This window comes from Talpa occidentalis, unplaced genomic scaffold (assembly GCF_014898055.3).
Source record: "Talpa occidentalis isolate TD23 unplaced genomic scaffold, MPIMG_talOcc4v2.1 talOcc4.14, whole genome shotgun sequence".
Classification (NCBI taxonomy): Eukaryota; Metazoa; Chordata; class Mammalia; order Eulipotyphla; family Talpidae; genus Talpa; species Talpa occidentalis.
The window spans coordinates 12983657-13005627 of NW_023601433.1; the positions used below are offsets into that span (position 1 = coordinate 12983657).

Consider the following 21971-nt stretch of genomic DNA (forward strand, 5'->3'; position numbering starts at 1 on the left):
CGGCGCAGCGGCCCTGCGGAGCGGCGGCGGCGGCATGGGCGCGGGCGCGGGCCGGGGCTGCGGGCGCCAGGCTCCTCGCCCGGCCCGGCCGGCTCCCAGCGCGCGGCCGCCGCAGCGCCCGCGCCCGGCGGGGAGGCCGTTCCCGCGCCCGGCGCAACTTGCCTCGGACCCTCTGTGAGCACCGGCGGCGGCGCGCGCGGAGCGGGGCGAGGCGTGGGGCGGCGGGCGCGATGCCTCCGGCCGGGGGGCCCCGCGCGCCGCGCCCCGCCGCGCTGCCCCGCAGCCTGTCCCGCCTGCGCGAGTGCCCGGGCCGCTCCCGCATCGTGCTGGCGCTCGGGGCCACGCAGATGGCGCTCGGATGCCTCATCGTGGCCGTGAGCTTCGCCGCGCTGGCGCTCACCACCTCGGCCCGCGTCCGCCACTCCTGCCCCTTCTGGGCCGGCTTCTCGGTGAGTGTCCGCGGCCGCCGGGGACGGGGCGCCGGGCGGGGGCGCTGGCCGGCCGGCCGGGGCGCGCCAAGTTGGGGGCGCGAGCGCCCGGGCCGAGCCGCTGCGGCGCGGGGTGCAGTTCAAAACTCCGAGCGGGAGAACTCCGGGCACCTGACTCCCGCCCGGGAGCCCCGCGCTGCCGCTCCCCGGGCGCGGGTCCGGGAGTTACTTTTCCGCGAGGAAGCGGGAGCCCGGCGCGCGCCCAGCCCGCGGCGGTCCCGGGGGCGGCGGGAGCGGCGGGCGGCGGGCGCGGGGTGCGCGCCTGGGCGGGCGGCGGAGCCCCGGGGCGCCGCGCTTGGGGCACCCGGGACCCGACCCGGCCGCGCTGGTGCCGGCGCTGCCCGCCGAGCCAGGCGACCCAGGCGGGGAGGTGGGATCCTGCGCCCCCGCGGGCGCCTCGTCTTCGCCGCGGCCTTGGCGGGGAGCTGGGGCGCAGGGAGCGCCCCGTCGGGGTACAGGTTCGTCCCGGGGGCCGGCCAGCACCCCTGCGGCCACTCGCCGACTTGGCGTCGGGACTTGGCGCCTCCCGCGCGCACCAGAAACCGTGCACTTGGGCTGGGCGGGCGGCTGGCGGCCGGCGCCCTGGGGGCGTGTTTTCTGAGCTCAGGGTGACCGATTTTCAGGATGTTGACCCCCCAAAATCAGAGAAGCCAGGGACTAACAAGCCTCCATAGGAGACAGGAACCAGGAAATCGCTAGTAAAGGAGGGGATTGTGCCCAAGCGTCCATTTTTGGGGTGCCTTTTACAGCCTCCGATGAAAGTTGTTTTCCCCCCTCTATTTAATAAAGAATGGACATGTGGAAATGGGGGAAATATATGCAGAGCAGATATTTATAAAGAGAGGCACTTGCTCTGAGAACTCTTGACATCTGTAACTACATTTGGTTTATGGTGCTCAAGTACGTCTCTTGGGCTTACACTGTAAACTCAGTATGTTTTAATTCCGTCTCCAGAAATCCAACCCAAGCCTTTGTAATGCAATGCTTGCAATTTGTGCTTGAGTTTTAAAAAAATTCACATTTCTGTCCAGCTTTTCCTTTTTGTCATTCTTTTTCTTTCGTAATGGCCTTTGTTCTCTAAGTCCATTGCAGGGCTGTTGAAATGTGATCTGAACACAGCTGTAACACCCTGATCGATACAGGTGTGGTTCTTCATCCCAATAGGGGCATTAATTTCCAAAGCTTATTTCAGACCAGGGGTGAGTGTTGGACAGCAGAAGGTGTGTCCCAGCCCTCTCAGTGTTCAAATCCCAGAGAGGGGGTTAGGGGCAGGAACACCGGAGCCTCTATTCACATGGGACACTATATATAGTCTTCGCACATCTGTTGCTCAAAATTTAGCATTATTTAATATGCATTATTTAGGTGGCGTCTGTCTGGTGGGCACTGAGGTTTGTGTCTGCTGGATCCAGCCTACAGGTGGCAGACTGGTAAGTTAGCGTCTGCACTTCCTGGCTCCTCCCTTAGCATGGCCTTCCCCTGTTTAGATTTAGCTGTGGCTTTGGTGCTTCCAAGGGCGTGGAAAAAAGCTGCCTTTTAATAATCAACCTAAAAGGGAAGACATTAATTGGACACAGTAGCAAAGTTATGTGAAAAATATATATGCATCTCATTTTACTCCAAAGTGTTAAATCAATATGTTAAGCAGTAACTCAGTTTGCATTTCCCGTGTTATTCCTTTGACAACTATAACCTATTAGTCCTGACTTCCCGTGCTGCAGAGTAATTCCACAAATGTCTGCTGTGAGCAGATGCTCCTCTTGGCTCTGGGGAGCAATAGTGAGCACAGTGGACTCTGCTTACATGTTAGGGATTTTGAAGGTAACTTCTGCCCTCAGTCTCTCTCCCACCCTCTCACCCTCTCAGCTACTTCTCACGGGCTTGTTTTCTTTCTTCAAGATTAATCGGCCACAAGCACTTTTAAAATTCAGTACAGTGCATACCGTTTTGCATGTGTTCTCTGCCCTTTGCAGAAACGGAGCTGTTATGTTGGGCCAGGTTTGCATGTGAGTGTGGCAGCAGCCCCTCACCATGTGTGTCTCTGTACTCCGAGACCTAGAAACTGCCTTGCCAAAGGACACTTTTCCATTCAGGAATGTGGCCCGCTTTTTGCCAAAAATCTATTCTTTTGGGTTTAGGGTTGCACTCAGCTGCTTCTACTTCTTCTGACATGAGATGCATGTGTGTTTTAGCAACTTGTAGGTGTTCAGGCCTTCTCTGTGGTTTGCACATTGTAAAAATAACCGCTTGAGTAAAAAATGAAACCTAAGGAAAGCAGCTCCCATTTAAATGAGCTCTTACCGGGCAGCAGACATTAAGCTGAGTGTTTCTTATGTGGGGTGACGTTTCACGGTGTGACAGCCCATTTCCTGGGCAGCCCCTGGTGCTCACACTCTTGTGCAGGTCTCTCCACTTGAATTTTGATGGGCCTCTGACTTACTTTAGCCAATACAGTCAGTAGAGGACAGATGTAGGTGTACAATACATGCATATATGTATATATGATTTACTCGTGGAATTGGCTCACATGGCATGGAGGTCGAGAAATCACATGATTTGATTTGCCATTTGTCTTCAACTGGTGGTTAAAGTAAATCTGAGTCCAAAGACCCACGAATCAGGGCACCAATGGTGTAATTCCTAGTGAGTCTGAAGAATCAGCTAATGTCTAATGGCAGGACCAGAGGGAGGTCTTAGTTCAAGCCCAGGGAGTGAGTGCCCCTGTCCTCTGCCTTTTTATTTTCTTCAGTCCTCAAAGGATTGCATGATGCCCACTTCCGCTGGTGAGGGGGTCTTCTTTACCCATCCAAATGCTAATCTCTTCCAGACACACCCTTCCAGAAACACAAGAATTATTGTTTTACCATCTATATGGTCATCCCTTCGCCCGTTAAATTGACATAAAATTAACCATCTCACATGTTCAAGATCACCCAGCTAAGAAGTGGTCAATGTCAGGCCTCCCCTAGTGACACAGAGGTTGGGCGCTGGGCTGCGAAGCTGCCCGCGGCCTCTGCAGCGCCCGTTCAATCCCCGGCCACCAGTGAGGGTCCCACATGGCGCGCAGACCTCTCCTGCCTCCCCTGCTGCTCCCCTCAGCAGTGAGTTTCATCAGTCTGCCTGTTCTGTTCCCCGCTCTGGCTCTGGTGAATTCTCTCACCCTCCCGCGCTTCTGACTGTATCCAGTGCTTGTATAAATCAATCAATCAATCTTAAAAAAATATAAATAAAAAAAGAAGTGGTCAATGTCAAGTTTGAGCTTTCTTGCTATATAGTGGCCTCACTTCTAACCATTAGCCTTAATAGCCTCCCACCCCCTCAATTCCTCCCCACTGGGGAGACAAAAGTGGCGGGGGATAAAAGGCACACCCTTCTCAAGGTTACACCCCCTGTTTCTTAGGTAAAGCACAGAACATGCTTGGAAGGTGAAGCTACAAGAGAAATTTGGGAGGCATTATGTTAGGGGAGTCAAGGAAGTTTCAGGTTGGGGGCACATTGGCAGAACTGGACGTAGGTGGTGTGGCAGATCTAGCTGGACGGAGCAGCTGCTTTTTCCATCTGTCACCTGGGAACCACCTTTAAATGGTGTTCCCGCCCCTGGGCCCTGCCATCCCTCCAGGAGTTAGGAGGGGGATCGGCCCTGCCCATTTGAGAGAAGATTGGCATGAACCATTTAGAAGAACAGCAGACTTGGGTGTAGGTCTTGAACAGTTATCCTTTGATAGAGCAGCTTCGTTTTTTTTTTTTTTTTGAACTTTCATTAATACCCAGGACATCAGAGACAGACAAGCACATGATGACTTCTTCGCATTGTCAGTTACATAGTTTAAGATAAAGACAGTCATTGGAAGCTCTCTAAGCGCATGTGTTTTGTTTTTCCTTTAAAAGAAATACCGGATGGTCTCACTCATAGCAGGAATCTAGAAAACTTAAATAAGGGACCAGGAAAAAGAATAACTATAAGAAAGTAAAAATCAAAATCAACAAACAACTATGAACCAGAGACACTCTATGGGGAGTGGGGGGCGGGGAGGGGAGGGATTGGGGTCAAAATAAGGGGGTCGCAATTGTATGGGGAATATAAAAATAAAAAAAAAATTTATATGCACACACACACACAAAAAGAAATACCAGGCCTCCCCTGGTGGCGCAGGCAGTTAAGCGCAGTGCTGTGAAGCTGTCCACAGCCTCTGCAGCGCCAGTTCGATCCCGGCCTGCCAGCGAGGGTCCCACATGGCACAGCAGACCTCTCCTGTCTCACTCGCTGCTCCCCTCAGCAGTGTATTTCGTCAGTCTGCCTGTTCTGTTCCCCACTCTGTCTCCGGTGAATCCTCTCACCCTCCCGCGTATCTGGCCTGTACCCCAGTTCTTGTATAAATAAATAAATAAAAATCTTTAAAAAAATTAAAAAAAAAAGAAAAGAAATACTGTCGGATCTTTTCATATTTCAAAAGCAGTCTATGCTTCTTGCCATGAGTGAAAACAAAGAAGTATATAAAGAAAAGAACAACCAGGCCTTCTGTGTTCCAACTCTATAGCCATTGGTAATTTCTGCCACCAGTTTTGGTTAATTGAATGTCTTCACTTTCCTTTACAACCACAAGCACATTAGAATTTATGAACATGTATGGAATAGGTTTATTTAAAAAAATACAAAAAAGATTATACCACACACATGATTCTGTGACTTTTTTTAGTATATAATAAATATTTCTGGCCATAGCTCATTTTTATTATTCCCATTATTTTTAATGACTGCATAAGAGTCCATGGTATGAATTATCATAATTTATTCAGCTGTTCCCCTGCTGGGAATATTCTGGTTCTTTCAGTTCTGTCTCTACAGAGAATTCTGCTTATCTGGCCATAGATGCTGATGCTTGTTTTCTGAGCGTCAGTTCCCCAGAGTGGAATTGCTTAGTCAAAGGGCATTCAAATGCAGGATTTCATTAGCTGTTGCTGGATTAATTTCTGCAAAAGACTGTAGTGCTTGCCCACAGAAACACTACCTGAGAGCAGCATTCCTTTTCCCCTTACCTGCATGGGGTCTTGGCAGTGGTTCACATTTTTCTTTGTCTGATAGAGAAAAAAAGATTTCATTGTTTTCATTTGATCTGAGTAGTCATGCTTGCTTCATTCTATGCTGCAAATAGTTTTTATGTCATCATAACTTAGGTTTTCTCTTTTATAGTTTGCAGGTTCTCTTTGATGAGTTAAAAGGGTCATCCTTACAGAGGTCACACAGATATTCTTTCTTTCTAATGTTCATCTTACCTGTTAGAGTCACGTTTGAGTTCATCCAGAATTTATTGTGCATGCTGCATGGAGAAACAGTCTAGTTTTATTTGCTCTCAAAGTTCCCATGTACTTGTGTTAGGATTCTGTTCAGTTTTTTTTTTTTTAAAGATTAATTTATTTATTTATACAAGCACTGGGTACAGTCAGAAGCGCGGGAGGGTGAGAGAATTCACCAGAGCCAGAGCGGGGAACAAAACAGGCAGAGTGATGAGATACACTGCTGAGATACACTGCTGAGGAGCAGCAGGCGGCAGGAGGGGTCTGCGCGCCACGCGGGACCCTCCTCTGGTGGCCGGGGAGCAGCCGGGGATCAAACCGGCGCTGTAGAGGCTGCGGGCAGCTTCGCAACCCAGCGCTCAACTGCTGTGCCACTGGGGTGGCCCAGGATTCTGTTCAGTTTTACCCTCGCGGTCCCCAGTCTACACCACCAAACTCCAGGCGAGTTTCACTCTCTGCTAAAGCACCTCCCTCCACTCTGATCTTTTCCAAAAGTGCCTTGACTGTTCTTCCATATAAAACTTTACAATATCTGCGTCTAGGTGCTGGTAATATCTTCTTAGAGTCTGGCTTGGAGTTGCATTACATTCATGGATCCATTTTGGAAGTACTGACAGTTTTATCCTATTGCTCTTACATCCTGGAACTTGGTATGTCTCTTCATGTATTTGCCCTTTGCTTCATACCTTGTAGAAAACGTTTTATGGGGATGTCTTCATAGTAGCAAAGTAACTTTCTTTTCCTCTTGAAAATTTTTTTCATTATTTATTTTATTGTGGTAAGAAGCTGATTTACAATACTATGTGTTTTAGGGGTACAGATTCACACCTCTTCAAATGTATGTCACCACACCATGCCCACCACCAAGGTACCCATAGTCCCCCACCATAGTCCTTTGGGTGCCCTCCTGGCTTTGGGTGTCACTTTCCACCTTCGCCTTCAGCTCCGCATAAAATACTTTTTCCATCTCTTCAAAACTCCTCGCCCAAAAATAGATGACTGGATCAAGAAGATGTGGTACATAAACACCATGGAATATTACTCAGCATTCAAAAAAGATAAACACATGCAATTTGCAGCAACATGGATGGAGCTGGAAGGGATCATGCTCAGCGAAATAAACCAGAGAGAAAAATAAAATTAGACTAACCAACAAGATGACCTTCGAAAAAGCCCAGAGATGTCTTGGTGAACAGAGGTAATGGGAACCTCCACAGATCAGAACAGAAGGGAATGACCACCCACCAGCAGCAGCAGGGCCTGCAGAGGGTCAGTGGAGGAGGTGGGAGGGATGGGGATCAAGAGGGAGCTGCTGACAGGTAGTGACATAGGACATCTCCGTGAGCTACCCCTTAAGGAGTGGTCTGGACAGGCAGGTCTGAGAGCGGCTGACAAAGCAGGTTTCCGGTGGTCATTGAGAACCAGAAGGCAGGGTGGGGTTGTGGCAAAGCTTGGCGAGTCTTAGGCCTGCTCAGTGGGTATATTTATAGGTTCACTGCATCAAATTTTCGATGTTTATTAATTTTAGTTTTTTTTTTTTTCCAATTCGATAGAACGTTTCTTCATTAGCAGGTAGTCTGTTTTCAGAGATGGAAGTTGAGTATCGATGTTTTGTTGCTGAGTCTCTTAGTTGGTGATAGTCAGAGAATAAGGATTGTAACTTTTCTATATTTTGTAATTTGATAGTTTTGAGAAAATATCAGCCTATGTCACATTCGCTTTCAAATTTGAATCTTTTATTTTTGTTTAAGTGACGCTTCAGATCTACAGGTGTGTTGAAATCATCCTATTTTATTTCTTGAATTCTGTGAGTTTATTCTGTGTTTTACTTTCAAGTTGCTTTACGTCGAATGTTCATGAATATATCTTATTTTTCGATGATAGCTTTTGTCATAACATCGTGCACATTTTATTGTTTTCTAAGCCTTTGATATTAGTTTCTGCTTTATCTGCTATTAGTATCACACATTCTTGCTTTATTTTTTGACTTACTACACACAGTAGAAACTTGTATTGTTCTTATAGTTGTTACAGTCAACACCTTTTTTGATTGACCCATATTTGCCAGTTTCTTTGCTTACCATTTTTTCTTAGGCTCTATTATTTTCTTCTGATTTAAATTTCTTCTTTAGTCAAAGGCTTTTTTTAGGTATGTTGATGTTTATTTGTCTGAAGAAATGCTTGACTCTACTCTTTCCTTTGACAGATTATTTATCTGGGTGTCAAATTCTTGGTTGATGGTTATTTTGAAGAAGTCTTTTGACTTTGTGAAGAATTCTGGTCTTGGTCTGCCTGTAAGAAATCTGTCTTTTCTGGGGTTGCTTTTAAGGTTATCTTTTCACTTGGTTGTCTGAATTTTTAATGAATGGGGATTTATTACTTGCATTCTCCTCTGTCCAAATGAAAGCTGTTTGAATCAGGATTTATCATATCCTTCTATATGTTCTTGGACTTCCTGCTTTCTATGTATCTTCCTTGGTAGTATTTCCTCATTGTCTTTCTACCATGCATTCTGGATATTTTCCTCATGTTTTTTTTTCCATTTCACTAGCTCTCTTTTAGCTATTTCTTATCAACAATTGAATCTGTCCTTTGAGTTTTTAATTTCAACGACTGTTTTCATTCTAAAAGTTCTATTTTGTTCTTTTATAAATCTTTTTGTCATCGTGCTAAATTTTTCCCTTTAAAGTCTCGATTCCTTCTTTTATGTCTTTGATCAGTTTAAGCAAAATTTTTTTATGTGCTTCGCCATTTGGTATTTCTGTTACCAGATGCCTTTGTATGCCACTTCTGTTCGTTGTCTGCTTATGGTGGGTGATCTGATTTCTTTGTGTATTTTGTAATATATTTTTTGTTGGGGGGTTAGGGACTGAGCACACCTTCAGTGGCCTTTTCCTATGGCATCCTCATGTAGTCTGAATGGAGTGTTTGCTCCTTGAGAGAGGCTTTTTTGTTTTGTGCCAGGTAACACTATGCTGGGACAAAATTTTCTGTTTATTTCTTTGCTTGAGAGTTTCTATATGATGTGAGTACCAGTGATTCTTTGAATGAATGTTCATTCTTCTGTCAGAATTTGCTTCCTTTTTAATGACTGAATAATATTCCACTGTGCATACATACATACATACATGTTTTGTTTATTCATTCATCAATAGACAAATGGGTAGCTTTCCCTTTTTGGCTATTGTGAACATTACAGCTATGAACTTGGGTGTACAAATATATGCTCTCAAATTGATTTTTATTCCTTCCCCAACACCTCTGCTACGCTTCTCCATTCTTCTAACAGTTACATTTTCATCTTTAACAATCTATTTGAATCTGAATTTTCTATTAGCACACCAGATTAAATGATAGATATGATCACTGTTGTTATTCAAGCCGCATGGTTTCTTTGTTCTTTCCCACCCCTCTGGTCCCCTACCCTGCAACTCCACAGGAGAAAATCTTGGAACCTTTTCTCTGTTCCTGGTTCATATTTAAAGACTTGTTCAAAAGAAAATGAACTTTGAACATTATAGAGTCACATGATTTGAGTATGTGAAGGAGAATTTTTTTTCCTTCTTACTTTAGTCTTTTATTGGGAATTTTGAATTTGAATCTTGAAAAGGTCAAAAAGTACTATATCCTATGGTTCTATTGAAAAGTAAAGAAAATATAATAAAGCCTGTGATGGTTTCTTAAGACTGCTTTATATTGTTTCCATATCTGTTGATAAGATCAAACCATGTATGAGACCTTTTGCCCTTGCACAGCTGGTGTCTCTAAGAAGGGGACATTGAGAGACAGAAAAGGCTGGGACAGGGCTTCCCCTGAATCCTCAGGAATGTACCCATCTTGCTTCCCCACAGGCCCTGCTGCAGAGAACATTGCATGAGGCAGGGAGGACCCTTTCCTTCTTGGAGAAGCCCCTTTGTCTTTCTTTCAGAGGGAGTCAGGAGCCATATGTATACCAGCTCCTGTTAGGTTTTTGGGAGGCTCTGGAGAAGCAGCTGTCTGTGTGGGGCCAGGTGTGATTTCTTTCGGGGCCTTCCTTTCCAGAGACTGAATGTGGTTCCTAGTGAAGGTATGATTTCCAGGCCCGTTGGCCCCTGACCCACCCAGACGTCAAGCCTACAAGAATTGTTTCTGCGTATGGGAACTTTAACTGATTTAACTTTGATATCATGTTTTAGGATGATAGTTTCAATTTGTAATCATAGCCTGCTCTTATCTCCTTTATTTCCAACTGTGTATGCAAGTGTTGTGTTTTATTTTATGTTATTTTATTTTTTAAGATTTTATTTATTTATTTATTTATACATACAAGAACTGAGGTACAGACCCAGAAGTGTGGGGGTAAGAGGATTCACCAAAGACAGAGTGGGGAGCAGAACAGGCAGACTGACTGAAATACGCTGCTGAGGGGAGCAGTGGGCGAGACAGGAGAGGTCTGCCTACCATGTGGGTAGCTCCCTGTCTGGGGATCAAACTCATGCTGCAGTGGCTGCGGACAGCTTCATAGGTTGCATTTTAACCCCTTGCACCACTAAGGCCCAGAAAGTATTGTGTTTTGAAGGGTAGATGGTGATTTTAGGAGCCCAAAGGAATTGAGAATACTGGCACTTTGGAACAATGGGAGAGGTCTTCAGTCAAGTGTCCCGGGCATAATGAATGTCACAAGGAACTTTTTGTTGCATTGGCAGGTACTAGAGTCTTACGAGGTTACAAATACATAGACATGCAGTTTAATTGTTCTAAAACAAATTCTTAAAATTTAAGCTCATTCTTTTGCAGAGAAAATGTAGGGAATCTGGAACTTCATGAAAAAGCAAAGTTTTAATTGAAAAATATTGAAGTTTTCCAGTTACAGGTATCCCCTGCTTTTTGAGAGTTTGCATTACACTGCTTCACTTTTCTGAATGACTTACATTGTTGATAGTATCTATTTTCACGAACTAAGAGAAATCCAAAGGGGGATTTTCACTTTTGGGGCAAAAAGTGAAAAGCAAAAATAGGATGAAGCTCAGTTTTGCAGCAGCTGTTCTAGAGCCAGTGTGCACCCAAGGTTGGCCCACCAAGCACCCTCCCTGGACTGCCTTATACAGCTGTGTACTTATCGCATTCCCGCTTTTAGTATATGTTAACGTTATTTTAGGATTTTTGTGTCATTAGGTATGATTTGGTAGGTTATTTTTGGGGTCTGGGAAGGCTCAAACATTTTCCATATAAATTGATGGTAATTACTTCTTCGATTTCTGCCATTTCTGCTTACGGAAGATTTCATAGGAACGCTCTATTTTTAGTTATCAGGGGAAACACGCAAAAGAGACGTGAGCGCTTCTCATCTAAAATGAGAAGTTCTTATAAATGATGACTTTGACAGTGACTACAGATTGTGATTTCGAAATGCATTTTTGGAACCATCAGCAGAAAGGGGGTATGCCGCTGCTACCTATTTAACATGTTAATAAGCAGCTTGGCTACAATGATTAAAAAAATTTTTTTTCTGGGCCTCCCTGGTGGCGCAGGGGTGAAAGACAGTGCTGTCAAGCTACTGCCAGCCACTACAGCATGAGTTCGATCCACAGCTGGCCAGGGAGCAACTTGCATGGCGCAGCAGACCTCTCCTGTCTCGCCCGCTGCTCCCCTCAGCAGTGTATTCAGTACATCTGCCTGTTCTGCTCCCCGCTCTGTCTCTGGTGAATCCTCTCACCTCCTGCACCTCTGGCTTACACCTCTGTTCTTGTATGAATAAATAAATAAATCTTTAAAATATTTTTTTTTCTTCTCAGTTATACCCCATAGAATTCTCTCAGCTATCCACAAAGGGACACTATCTTTTTAGAAGTGCAGTTTTGACCCAGTGTCAGGAAAAGGCGATGAATCATGGCATGTGCTTACACCTGCCAGTCAATCCAGTCAGGGCAACCCTGGTGTCCCCATGTCCTCACCCGTGTCCTCTCCATGCTGGCATTGCCTTCTGGTGCCTGAGAGGAGGCGAGGCTCAGAACCCACTTTTTTCAAGAAGAGGAAATTGCACCTAGAAAGTGCAAGTGAATCAACAGATCTATAGGTCTATCCTATCTAGTGAACAGCTTCTCCTCAAGATTGACACTCTGGCCTCCCTGGGGGCGCAGGGGGTTAAGACGCAACCTCTGAAGCTGTCCGCAGCCACTGTGGCATGAGTTTGATCCCCTGGCCAGGGAGCTACCCACATGGCACAGCAGACCTCTCCTGACTCGCCCGCTGCTCCCCTCAGCAGTGTATTTCAGCCAATCTGCCTGTTCTGTTCCCCACTCTGTCTCTGGTGAATCCTCTCACCCCCTGCACCTCTGGCCTGTACCCCGGTTCTTGTATGCATAAATAAATAAATCTTTAAAAAAAGATTGACTTTCTTTTTGAAAAATGGAAACATGTAAATTATACATATTTCATGATACTTTATTTTTGCTTGCTATATAATCAATTACAAAAACCAAAACAAAACAAAACAAAACAAAAACACCACCCCAAACAGAAAGCCAGGAGCCGCCCGAGCAAGGCACCTGCTGTGTGAGTTCAAGAATTTCAGCCATTAGCCCGTATTGGGACCCGCAGTGAAGGAGGCAGAGCAGGCATCGAGGTGCCCACGTGCTGGTGGAAGTGCGACCTCTCTGTGCTTTATATGATGCTGCTGCTGCGGAAAGTGTTATCAGTGTTCCTAGAAATTAAAATTCAGAGAGTACAAAGGTGCAGATGGAAATGCAGACTCTATACTTTAGCTCCTACCCTTCCCACTGCTCATCAAGTTAGTATATTTTTAACTTTTCTGTTGTTAGTTCTTTGGTGGCAAGCATGCCATTGCGGGCATCGCGTGGGAGGGAGGTCTGAGGCCAGTCTGCTCCATTTTCTCTGGCTGATGTCCTAGCCTGTTGTTTTTCTTTCTGGAAGTGTCCAGGCTCTACTTTTTATCTGGGTATTCTGATATTTCCCAGTACTTAGTGAAGGATCTTAACCACTCACTGTGTCCCTTCTTTAACGCTCTAAAGTGTGTTCTTGGGTTATTTCCTCATCTCTAATTTCTCTGTTCTGTTTAACTGGCCCTCCTGTAGGTTGGATGCTTGACCTCCTCTTAGTCTCCTAGTTATCTTAATTTTTCTCTCCTGTCTTGCATGCCTATGTCTTTTCCTTTATCATTTGAGAGATTTCTTCAGCGTCTGGACCATCTTTGAAATTTTTAAAAGTAATTGCAGCAAGGACACAGGGTTGGACAATTGAAAGAACTCAGGAGACGGTGTCGGGGAGTGTCAGACCTTCAAGCTGAACATTTTCTTTCTCTCCTGCCTTCACAGTCTGACAAGTTGCCCTCATGTATCTCAGATCCTAGCCCAGTTCAACATTAATTGCTACTTGGTACATTGTATCCTGTTACATTTCATTCATATCATTAGACATTTTATTATATACATTTCACTCATACAGTCCAGCTGTCAGCACCAGGGTTCTAAGCTTTTCTGGATATTAGCATAGGGCTATATATGATTGGCTGAGCTTAGCCCTGTAATTATGTAGTAAAAACCGTGACACTGGGCCTCCCCTGGTGACACAGTGGTTGAGCGCTGGGCTGCAAAGCTGCCCGAAGCCTCTGCAGCACCGGTTCGATCCCCGGCCACTGGCGAGGGTCCCACATGGCATGCAGACCTCTCCTGCTGTGCCCGCTGCTCCCCTCAGCAGTGTATTTCGTCAGTCTGCCTGTTCTGTTCCCCGCTCTGGCTCTGGTGACTCCTCTCACCTTCCCGCGCTTCTGACTATACCCAGTGCTTGAATAAATAAAGAAATAAAGAAATAAAGAAATCTTAAAAAAAAAAACTGTGACACTATCATATTTTCTGCCAATTTTCTTAGTATTTATCTTATTTTCTGGTTGCATTATTTTTTCTTTTTTACCTGAAGGCACTCATTGACATCAGGTTTGTTTTCTTCCTATTGTTGAATTCTGTTTCAGGGTCAGCTTTTCTGTTTATTTTTCTGAATTTCCTTTTTGTGCTTCTGGTTTTCCTTCATGGTCGGGTGGTTCTCGGTTGTCCTTTGGCGTTGACAATGGAAGGGTGGTTAGCCGAAAGTGGCGCGTGGCATATCCCTGTTCTCCCTGGCAAGCCGGGAAGCCCTGCTTCCTCCGTGCTGGGGAGGGCGGCACCCGGCGGCTGCTTCTGCAGACACTGTGCTGGGGATAGGCCAGCGGCCCCTTCTCTGGTGTCTTGTGCCACTCGGAAGAACATCAGCTCGGATTCTCACTTTGGAAGCAGACAAGGCAGAAAGCTCATGTGTTTATGTGCACATATTCTTTGTTTGTCTGGGAGCAGACTCCAGGGCCATACAGGCTAGGGGTTGGGGGGCCTGGGGTTCATCTGTAGTTCTGCATGCAGCCTTTAGTCACCTGCTTAGGTCCCATTTCTTGCTTCTGCTCTTGGACCCGTGGCCTGGGTGGGGCTCACCCAGCAGACCATCTCTCTCAGCCTCTCCACACGCACAGACCCGAGTCCCTTCCCTCTGTCAGTTACTGATCATAACTATTTTTCATAACTTTCCGTGGTCTTTATTTCCTCTTCCACTCCAGTGAACGGCATCGGTAGAACCCAGGGGAGCCTCTCACACAGTCTGAGCGGGTGAGTGGAGCCGGTGCTCCCTCGAGCCCCACTCTAGTTTTCCAAATTGGATTCCCGCTCCCTCCTTGTGCTGCCTGGTGTAAACTTTTTGAGCCTCACTCTAGTTATTACAAGAATAATATTTTTGAAAATTTAAATTGACCCATTTTTCAACTTTCTGTAAATCACATTATCCTGCAGCTGTTCCACCCATGAATTCAAGGACAGTCGTTGCTCTGGGGGAAGAGCAGGTACTTTCCAGAACAAAGAGCTCATTACTCAGCTTCGAGTCCCAACACCACTGTCTTAGGTCTCGAGAGAGAGTACAGTCATGAAAACCAGGCTTTGTTGCAAGAGAAAAGGAATCTCTAAATTCCAGGAGCTCTCCTTTATATACTAAGAGCAAAGCCAGAGGCCTGAAAATTGTTTTACTCTTAAGCCCAATGTGAGAGGACAGTGGAGACCATGGGGGTTCCTGTCTGGAGGATGAATTCTGGGGAGTCCAAGAGAAAGTCTTGGATCCCCAAGAAGGGAGCACCCTGGACACCCCACCTGACTCCGCCTGGTAGAAGCCACGTGAGTGAGCGAGACGTGCCCACTGGGGCTGGTGGGTTCTTGACACCACGTTCCCTAGGATGCAGGCATGCTGGGGGAGGGAAGTGTCTAGACTGGGAGTTGGAAAACCCCTTTCCTACAGGGTAGTAAATATTTTGTATTCTGTGGGCCAGATGGTCTCTGTTGCAACTATGCAGCTCTGCCGTGTGGCGGGAAAGCAGTCAGGGACAATTTGCCGATGAGTGGGCGTAGCTGTGTGCTAACGCAACTTTGTTGATAAAAACATGGCAGGCCAGATTTTTCCTAAATGTCACAGTTTGACGACCCCTGGTCTCAGAATCCTTGAGACCTGAGATTTCCCATGGCCTGTGTGTGAAATGAAGACATCTGGAAGCTGGGCTCCCTTGGTGGCTCAAGGGGTTAAGACGCAGCACTGTGAAGCTATCTGCAGCCACTGCAGCAAGAGCCACTGCAGCATGAGTTTGATCCCCGGCCGGGGAGCTACCCACATGGCGCAGCAGACCTCTCCTGTCTCGCCCGCTGCTCCCCTCAGCAGTGTATTTCAGGTCAATCTGCCTGTTCTCTTCCCTAATCTGTCTCTGGTGAATCCTCTCACCCCCCACCACCTCTGGCATGTACCCTAGTTCTTGTATACATAAATATATATTTTCGTAAAAAAAAAAAAGACATCTGGAAGCTTTTGTGTGGGATGTTAAAGGTAGCTGATGCTGTCCCATGAGGGCCTCTCAGGGTTGGGTCAAGGGACTCCCCTAAAGAGCTAGGGTCAGACCATCCATAACTGTAGCCTCATCTCAGAGGATCTCACCACCCCAAAACAAGGAGAAGTAGGTGCAAAAGCAGCAAGGGGCAATGCCATGCTTCCTTGGGGGAGAACGTGGCATTGCCTGGGAGGTCAGGACAGTAGACATGCCGGGGGTGGGGCACATGCTGAATAGTGGGGATGGGACAAGATGAGCCCCACCTTCCAGGAGGGAGTACTTGGCTCAGCTCCCCTCTCCCCACCCCAGTGGACTCTTCTGTCACTGACCAAGGTCTTCACACATGGACTGTTGGCCTCCTCCTCCTGAAACACCCCTGCCACCTTCCCGTCTGCAAATGGCCATGTCACAGGCAGCCTCAGTTCAAGGCTGAGGTCCTCATTTTCCTTCCACACACACTTCTCCTTCAGTCTCCAGGATGCTACCAACATCCACCTGGCTCCTTGCATAGTGAACTGGTGTCTTGTTGTTTGCAGAGTTCTGTGGACTCTTCCTCTAACATACCTACTTTGCCCACCATGTGTATCCTTTACACAGGTTATCTCTGTGGCCCCCTCACTGGCTTCGCCACTCTGCTCCTGTCCCCACAGTCTGCCCTTCACATACTTACCACAGTAATTTTTAATAATGTGGATTTGAAACATGTTGCAATATAGTGGACCAGGCGGGTCCCTGACTTCCAAGGGCCAGACAGGCTGGGCATGTTGATTGGCCTAGGTGAGTGTGGTTGGCTGAAAAATGGTCCCCAAAGATGTCCACTTCCTGATCCCTGGGACGTGTGAGTTTGTGCCTCTGTGACAGAAGGGGCTTTGAGGTGTGGTTAAGTTAAGGGTCTTGAGATGGAGGGAGGCTTATCTGGGATCACCGCTGGGCCTGATGTAATCACAGGGGCCTTATAAGATGGAGAAAAGCGCTGAGTCAGGAGATGTGGTGATGGAAGCAGGAGGTTGCATGATGTGAGGAAGGACCAGGAGCCAAGGAAAGCAGGTGGCCTTTGGAAGCTGGAAAAGGCAAGGAAAAGGAGTCTTCTAAAGCCTCCAGCAGGAACAACGCCTGCCAACTCCTTGACTTTAGCTCGCTGAGAGTGATTTTGAAATTCTGACTTCCAGAATTGCAAGACCGTAGACTTGTGTTCGCTCAGTCTGCAGTAATTTGTTTCGGCAGCACCAGGGAACAATACAGCCCAGAAACCTGGGGATGGGGTGGGCACTGAGGAATCAGAGGGGCGAGCACTGTTCACATCCCTGTGGGCCAAGGATGAGAAGCCAGAAACGAAGCTGCGTTTTAGCAAAAATACCGGTATTAGCCAGATGGAATCCAGCCTGTCTGGGTGGAGTCCTGCACATTCCAGTTCCAAAGACCCTTCTCAGGTGAATGGTAATAAACAGACACTGCCATGTGCACACGATGCAAACACTCGTGAGAGCTCATGCTTACTGGGCGCTTATTTTTTTTTTTTTAAGATTTATTTATTTATGCATACAAAAACTGGGGTACAGGCCAGAGGTGGTGGGGTGTGAGAGGATTCACCAGAGACAGAGCGGGGAACAGAACAGGCAGACTGACTGAAGTACACTGCTGAGGGGAGCAGCGGGCAAGTCAGGAGAGGTCTGCTGCGCCATGTGGGTAGCTCTGGGGCTGGGGATCAAACTTGTGTTGCAGTGACTGCGACTTAACCCCTTATGCCACCAGGGAGACCCTGGGGCTTACTCTTTTGCAGAGACTAAAGGTCTTACGTATGGACCCAGGTACACCTAGCACTGCCTGTGAGGCGTGGGTGGTGCCATGCCCAGTCTGCAAACTGGAGGTTGTCTGAGCAGCTCCCCCTAGGGGGTAGGAAGAGTGTGAGGGGGAGAAGGGTGTGTGGGGAGCAGAGAAGTGGGATGGTGGTAGAGCTTGGCCTTAGACCCTAGCAGAGAGGGTGTGGTGAAAACCTGAGCTCTGCCAGTGGCTTTGGGCCTGGGGACCTGCGCTGCTCCTGTAGCTTGGTCACAGTTGGTGTGAATTGAGCGTGTCTGGAAATCCATGTGGCTTCACCTGTTCTGCCTGATGGGACGGGATTGCTGCGTGGGAGGGGAGACCCCAGCATGGGCAGTAGCAGAGCTGTCCTTCTGTGTTGGCATCAGGGCCTGCTGAGCAGTGACAGCAGGAACCCCATGGGTGGCAGCCTGACCCCCTTCCCTCCCCTCTGCCCACTTGCTTTCAGGGACAAGAAGCCCCTGTGCCCACCTTAGGGGATGGGTGAATTTACAAGGGGCAGTCATCACCTGGCACAGGTGGGTGCTCAAGAAGGGTCTGTGGAATGACAGAAGAAGGTTGGGGCGAATCCCTTCCCCTCTGCGAACCTCATTTTCATCATTTGTGGGAAGTGGGGATTAAACCTGAGTGCCGTTTTCAAAGCAGATGGCATCGTGGGCTAGTGCGAGTATAGGAAGTTGTCTTTCACCCATTCAGACTACCCGGTATGTAATAGCGTCATGTCCTATTGCCCTAGTGTCATGTCCTTGTAAGCACAAGTGTTGGCACAGAATTCCTGGCAGCCTGACCAGGCAGAACCTCTGAATTCTTAGGTGATGGGGAAATGGTAGGAACTCAGTAGTTCCAGTTGAACTTGAAGAGGGAATGGGCTCTTGCCTCAAGGTCAAGGCAGCGGAACAAGGTTGCTGCAGGCGATTACATTGCAGACCCCGAACACGAGTTGTCATTTGTTCCCTTTGGCGCCAAGTGAGGCAGTGCCCGTGGTGGCGAAGGTTCGTGGGTGTGGATGCAAAGCGCTCTGCCGGGCTCTCCCAGGTCCCCCTGGAGCCACTTCTTTATTCCAGCCAGAGTCTGGAATGGACTTTCTCAGTTGTATGGCAGCTGGCAAGCGGGCGCCTCTGCGGGGCAGCGGAGGGCCCGGGTGAGAGTTGCTGTGTCTCAGCCCTGCTCTTGTCGTGCCACTCTCCATTGCGAAACTGGTTGTTGGAAGTCTGGTGGGTCAGTTTGCATCTGGTGGATTTTGAGAGGGAGGAAACCAACACCCCTCCCCCCCCCACATAACACCCCGCCATTCCTGTGCCTTAAGGAGTTAGGGTCACCCAGGGTGGTGTTGAAGGTGCCCTCAGAAGCCCTATGGGAACTTGCTCTACAGGAAGGATCCTGCCAGGGATCCTGCCTCAACCTAAGATGGGTGTGTGTGTGTGGGGGTGGGTAGTTTCAGCCGGGCTGGGTAATAGAATGCTTTTGTGGATTTCTGACATCAACCTGCAGTTTTAGAAAGACTTTCCTGTTTATGTTCTTTATAAGTGACTGAAGCTGATCTCATCACCCTGGCTTGCCCATGTTGAGCTGGTGGGTTATTTGCATGTGGACAAACCTGTGAGCACAGAGGAAGGGAGACGGGGTGTACTGTAACCCAGCATCCTGGCAGAGCCTCCAGCCCGTGGACTGCCGTGTGGACTCTGTGGTCTGAGGTGACTGCCTCTGTGCCCGCCCTATGAAGGCACAGCCTCCTGAGTCACACTGGGTGTGGTGAAAGGCTGCTGGTGGGCTACTGGCGAGGAGCTGACATCCAGGAGTGGCATTGGGGAGCCAGCTGTGTAGGGCTGCAGCTAGGGGAGAGAGACATTTAGGGGAAAAGAGAATAGTAATGGAAAGAGGGGAATTCAATAAGATAGGGGTTCCAGAAAGGTGTCGGACTCAGCCAGGGGAGCCCCTGAAAGGTCTTGCATTGGAGGCTCAGTAAATGTTTGTTTTTATTCCTCTTGGCGAAACTGGTTCCTGACATTTTACAGTGATGAAAGTAGTGAATGAATCAATGAGTTCAGAAATATTTTTCTCTGTTCTTTGAGATTTTGATTCTTTGGGGAGAAGCTGTCATACACCTGCAGGGGGTGGGGGAGACTGTGATAGGGAGTATGGGCAGAGGCATTGGAAAAAAACAAATTGCTTCATTTGTCCCTGGGGTATGACTGGCTTATTTATTTAGGGGGTCCCTGATCACACTGAGCTTTGGGAAGAGGAAATGGGTGGAAAGGAAGTGTTTGCTCACAGGAGGGCAGGTGGGCGGGGCTTGGTGCATGTCTTCTTATCTGCCCTTTGAGCTGACTGGGGATGGGCAGCCTGGCTGGAGTGGGGTTCTGAGAAGAGGTGAGCAGCTACATAACCTCAATGGTACCAGATAACTGTGGCGGTGTTCCTCTGAACGGCGTGGAAGTGGTGGACATCGAGCAGTATTCATCACGATGGTCTTGTATGGAGTTTTGCAGGCTTTCATAGAATTAGGTACAATGCAAGTGCTTCAACCCCACTTAATATTTTGCTGCTAGAATGCCTTAATCTTTTTTTTTAAATAAAAAAATATCATTGAGTTAGTTTTTGAAAATACTGACTACCTAAAGAGAAAGCAAATCGTATCGGGCAACCTTGATTCTTTCTTTGGGCAGAAAATGTCATCGATAGCCTTCACAACCCAGATAACTCCAGTGTGTGTTTACATGACAAATGTGAGGCTAGAGCAGCATCTTGTTAGGAAATTCAGGTGTTGCACTTCTCACACCAGTAAGGATGGCTCCTGTCAAAATGAACAGAAACAAGTGCTGGTGAAGGTGTGGAGAAAAAGTAACCCTCTTACACTGTTGGTGGGAATGTAGACCAGTCTAATCCCTTTGGAAAGCAGTAATGGAGGCTTCTCAAAAGACTAGAGATGGATCAGCCATGTGATACAGCAACTCCACTCCTAGGTATCTACCCAAAAAAACAAAAACACTAATTCAAAAGGAAACCTGCACTCCTATGTTTATTGCAGCACTGTTTATCAGAACCAAGTCATGGAAATAACCCAAATGCCCAAAAACAGATGAGTGGATAAAGAAGATGTGGTACATACATATACACAATGGATTATTACTCAGCCATCAAAAAGGACAAACTAATGGCGTTTGCAGTAATGTGGCCAGAGTTGGAAGAGATAATGCTAAGCGATGTAAGTCAGAGGCGAAAGATAAATACCTGATGATATCACTAACTTGTGGGATATAGAGAAATCAAATTACGAACTAGAGAAAGATAAACTTAAAAGCTAGCTCTTAAAAACTGCCTGCAGAACTGAAGCATCTAAAGAGGGAAGGAGGATGGAGAAGGAACAAAGAGGCAAGGAAGCACAAAGAACTACAGTGGTGGACTATGGGTAGTTTGGTGTGGGTATCTTACAGTGATGATACCTGATGGAGAAAATCCTGATGTTACCATAATTAAACAAATAAATTATCAAATAAATTAAAAAAAGAATTAGGTACAAAGAAACAGTAAGTGGCCAGATAATTTTTCTAATTTCCTAGGTTAAAAGTATGAGAAAAACCACAAATCAAAATTACCATATGCAAGGAGATGCAATGTATCTGGATCACTAACCAATAATATGGTGACACAAATTTGAAAGTTGTTAAGGTGGTAAATAGAATTAATGTGATGATCATTCCATGATGTTTACAAATATCAAGCCATTATGTTGCACACCTGAAACTGGAATAATATCACAGTGTTGTCAGCCAATGTAACATCAAATTTTTTTAATTAAAAAAAAAGGAAATTCAGGTGATGCAGAGAAGTGCAGAAAGATACATGGGGGTCTCCCTTCTCTCCCCAGAGGGGTCCCTGAGAGGAGAGAATTTCTTTCAGACTATGGGTGAGTTGGAAGGAGAGATACTTTATTGACTATTTCTTTATTGTCACGTAGCCATGTCTTTTACAGCTCTTTATCAGTGTTAGAACCTCACCTTCTTTTCCTAGCCTTCATGGTACTCTGTTGAATGGTTACAGCATAATTTTCAGGTAATTTCCTGAAATTAATCACCCAGGACACTTGGGTGATTTTCATTTCATGGACTTCAAGCATATGCTGACTTGTGTAAGTAAGAAACTCATAGGGTATTTCTTAGCCCCTGAATTTTAGGTCAGGAGATACATGCATATTTAGATTGAGATAGATTTAAGAAATTGCCCGTAGAAAAAGGCTCCACAGTTTTCAAATCCAGTATCAGTCAGGGAGAGGGCCCCAAGCCATCCACAGGTGTCAGCTACATCATCACCTCCTCAAAAGACCTGCCCAATCAACCTATTTTACAAGCACTTTACTACTCTCTTACCTGACTTTTATTTTCCTTACAGCTCTTGGTATCACCTGAAATTAAATCTGTGTGCTTGCTTTTCTTTCTAAAATCGAAATCCCATAAAGACAAGGATTTTGTACTTGTCTGTAAAGCTATGGC

At 46.9% G+C, this 21971-nt stretch overlaps 1 protein-coding gene across 3 annotated transcripts in view; it reads left to right on the forward strand.

Moving 5' to 3' along the window:
* The first annotated feature begins 230 nt into the window (after positions 1-230).
* Positions 231-21971, forward strand: part of ENTREP2 (endosomal transmembrane epsin interactor 2) — a 280311-nt gene continuing 258570 nt past the window's right edge. For 2 of the 3 annotated variants that reach the window (XM_054694787.1, XM_037510095.2), the window contains exon 1: positions 334-449. In XM_054694787.1, coding sequence (XP_054550762.1) covers positions 348-449 — 102 coding nt within the window. In that variant the 5' untranslated portion in view covers positions 334-347. Of the gene's footprint in view, positions 450-21971 lie in introns of all 3 variants that reach the window. The other variant, XM_054694788.1, reaches the window with a different exon arrangement.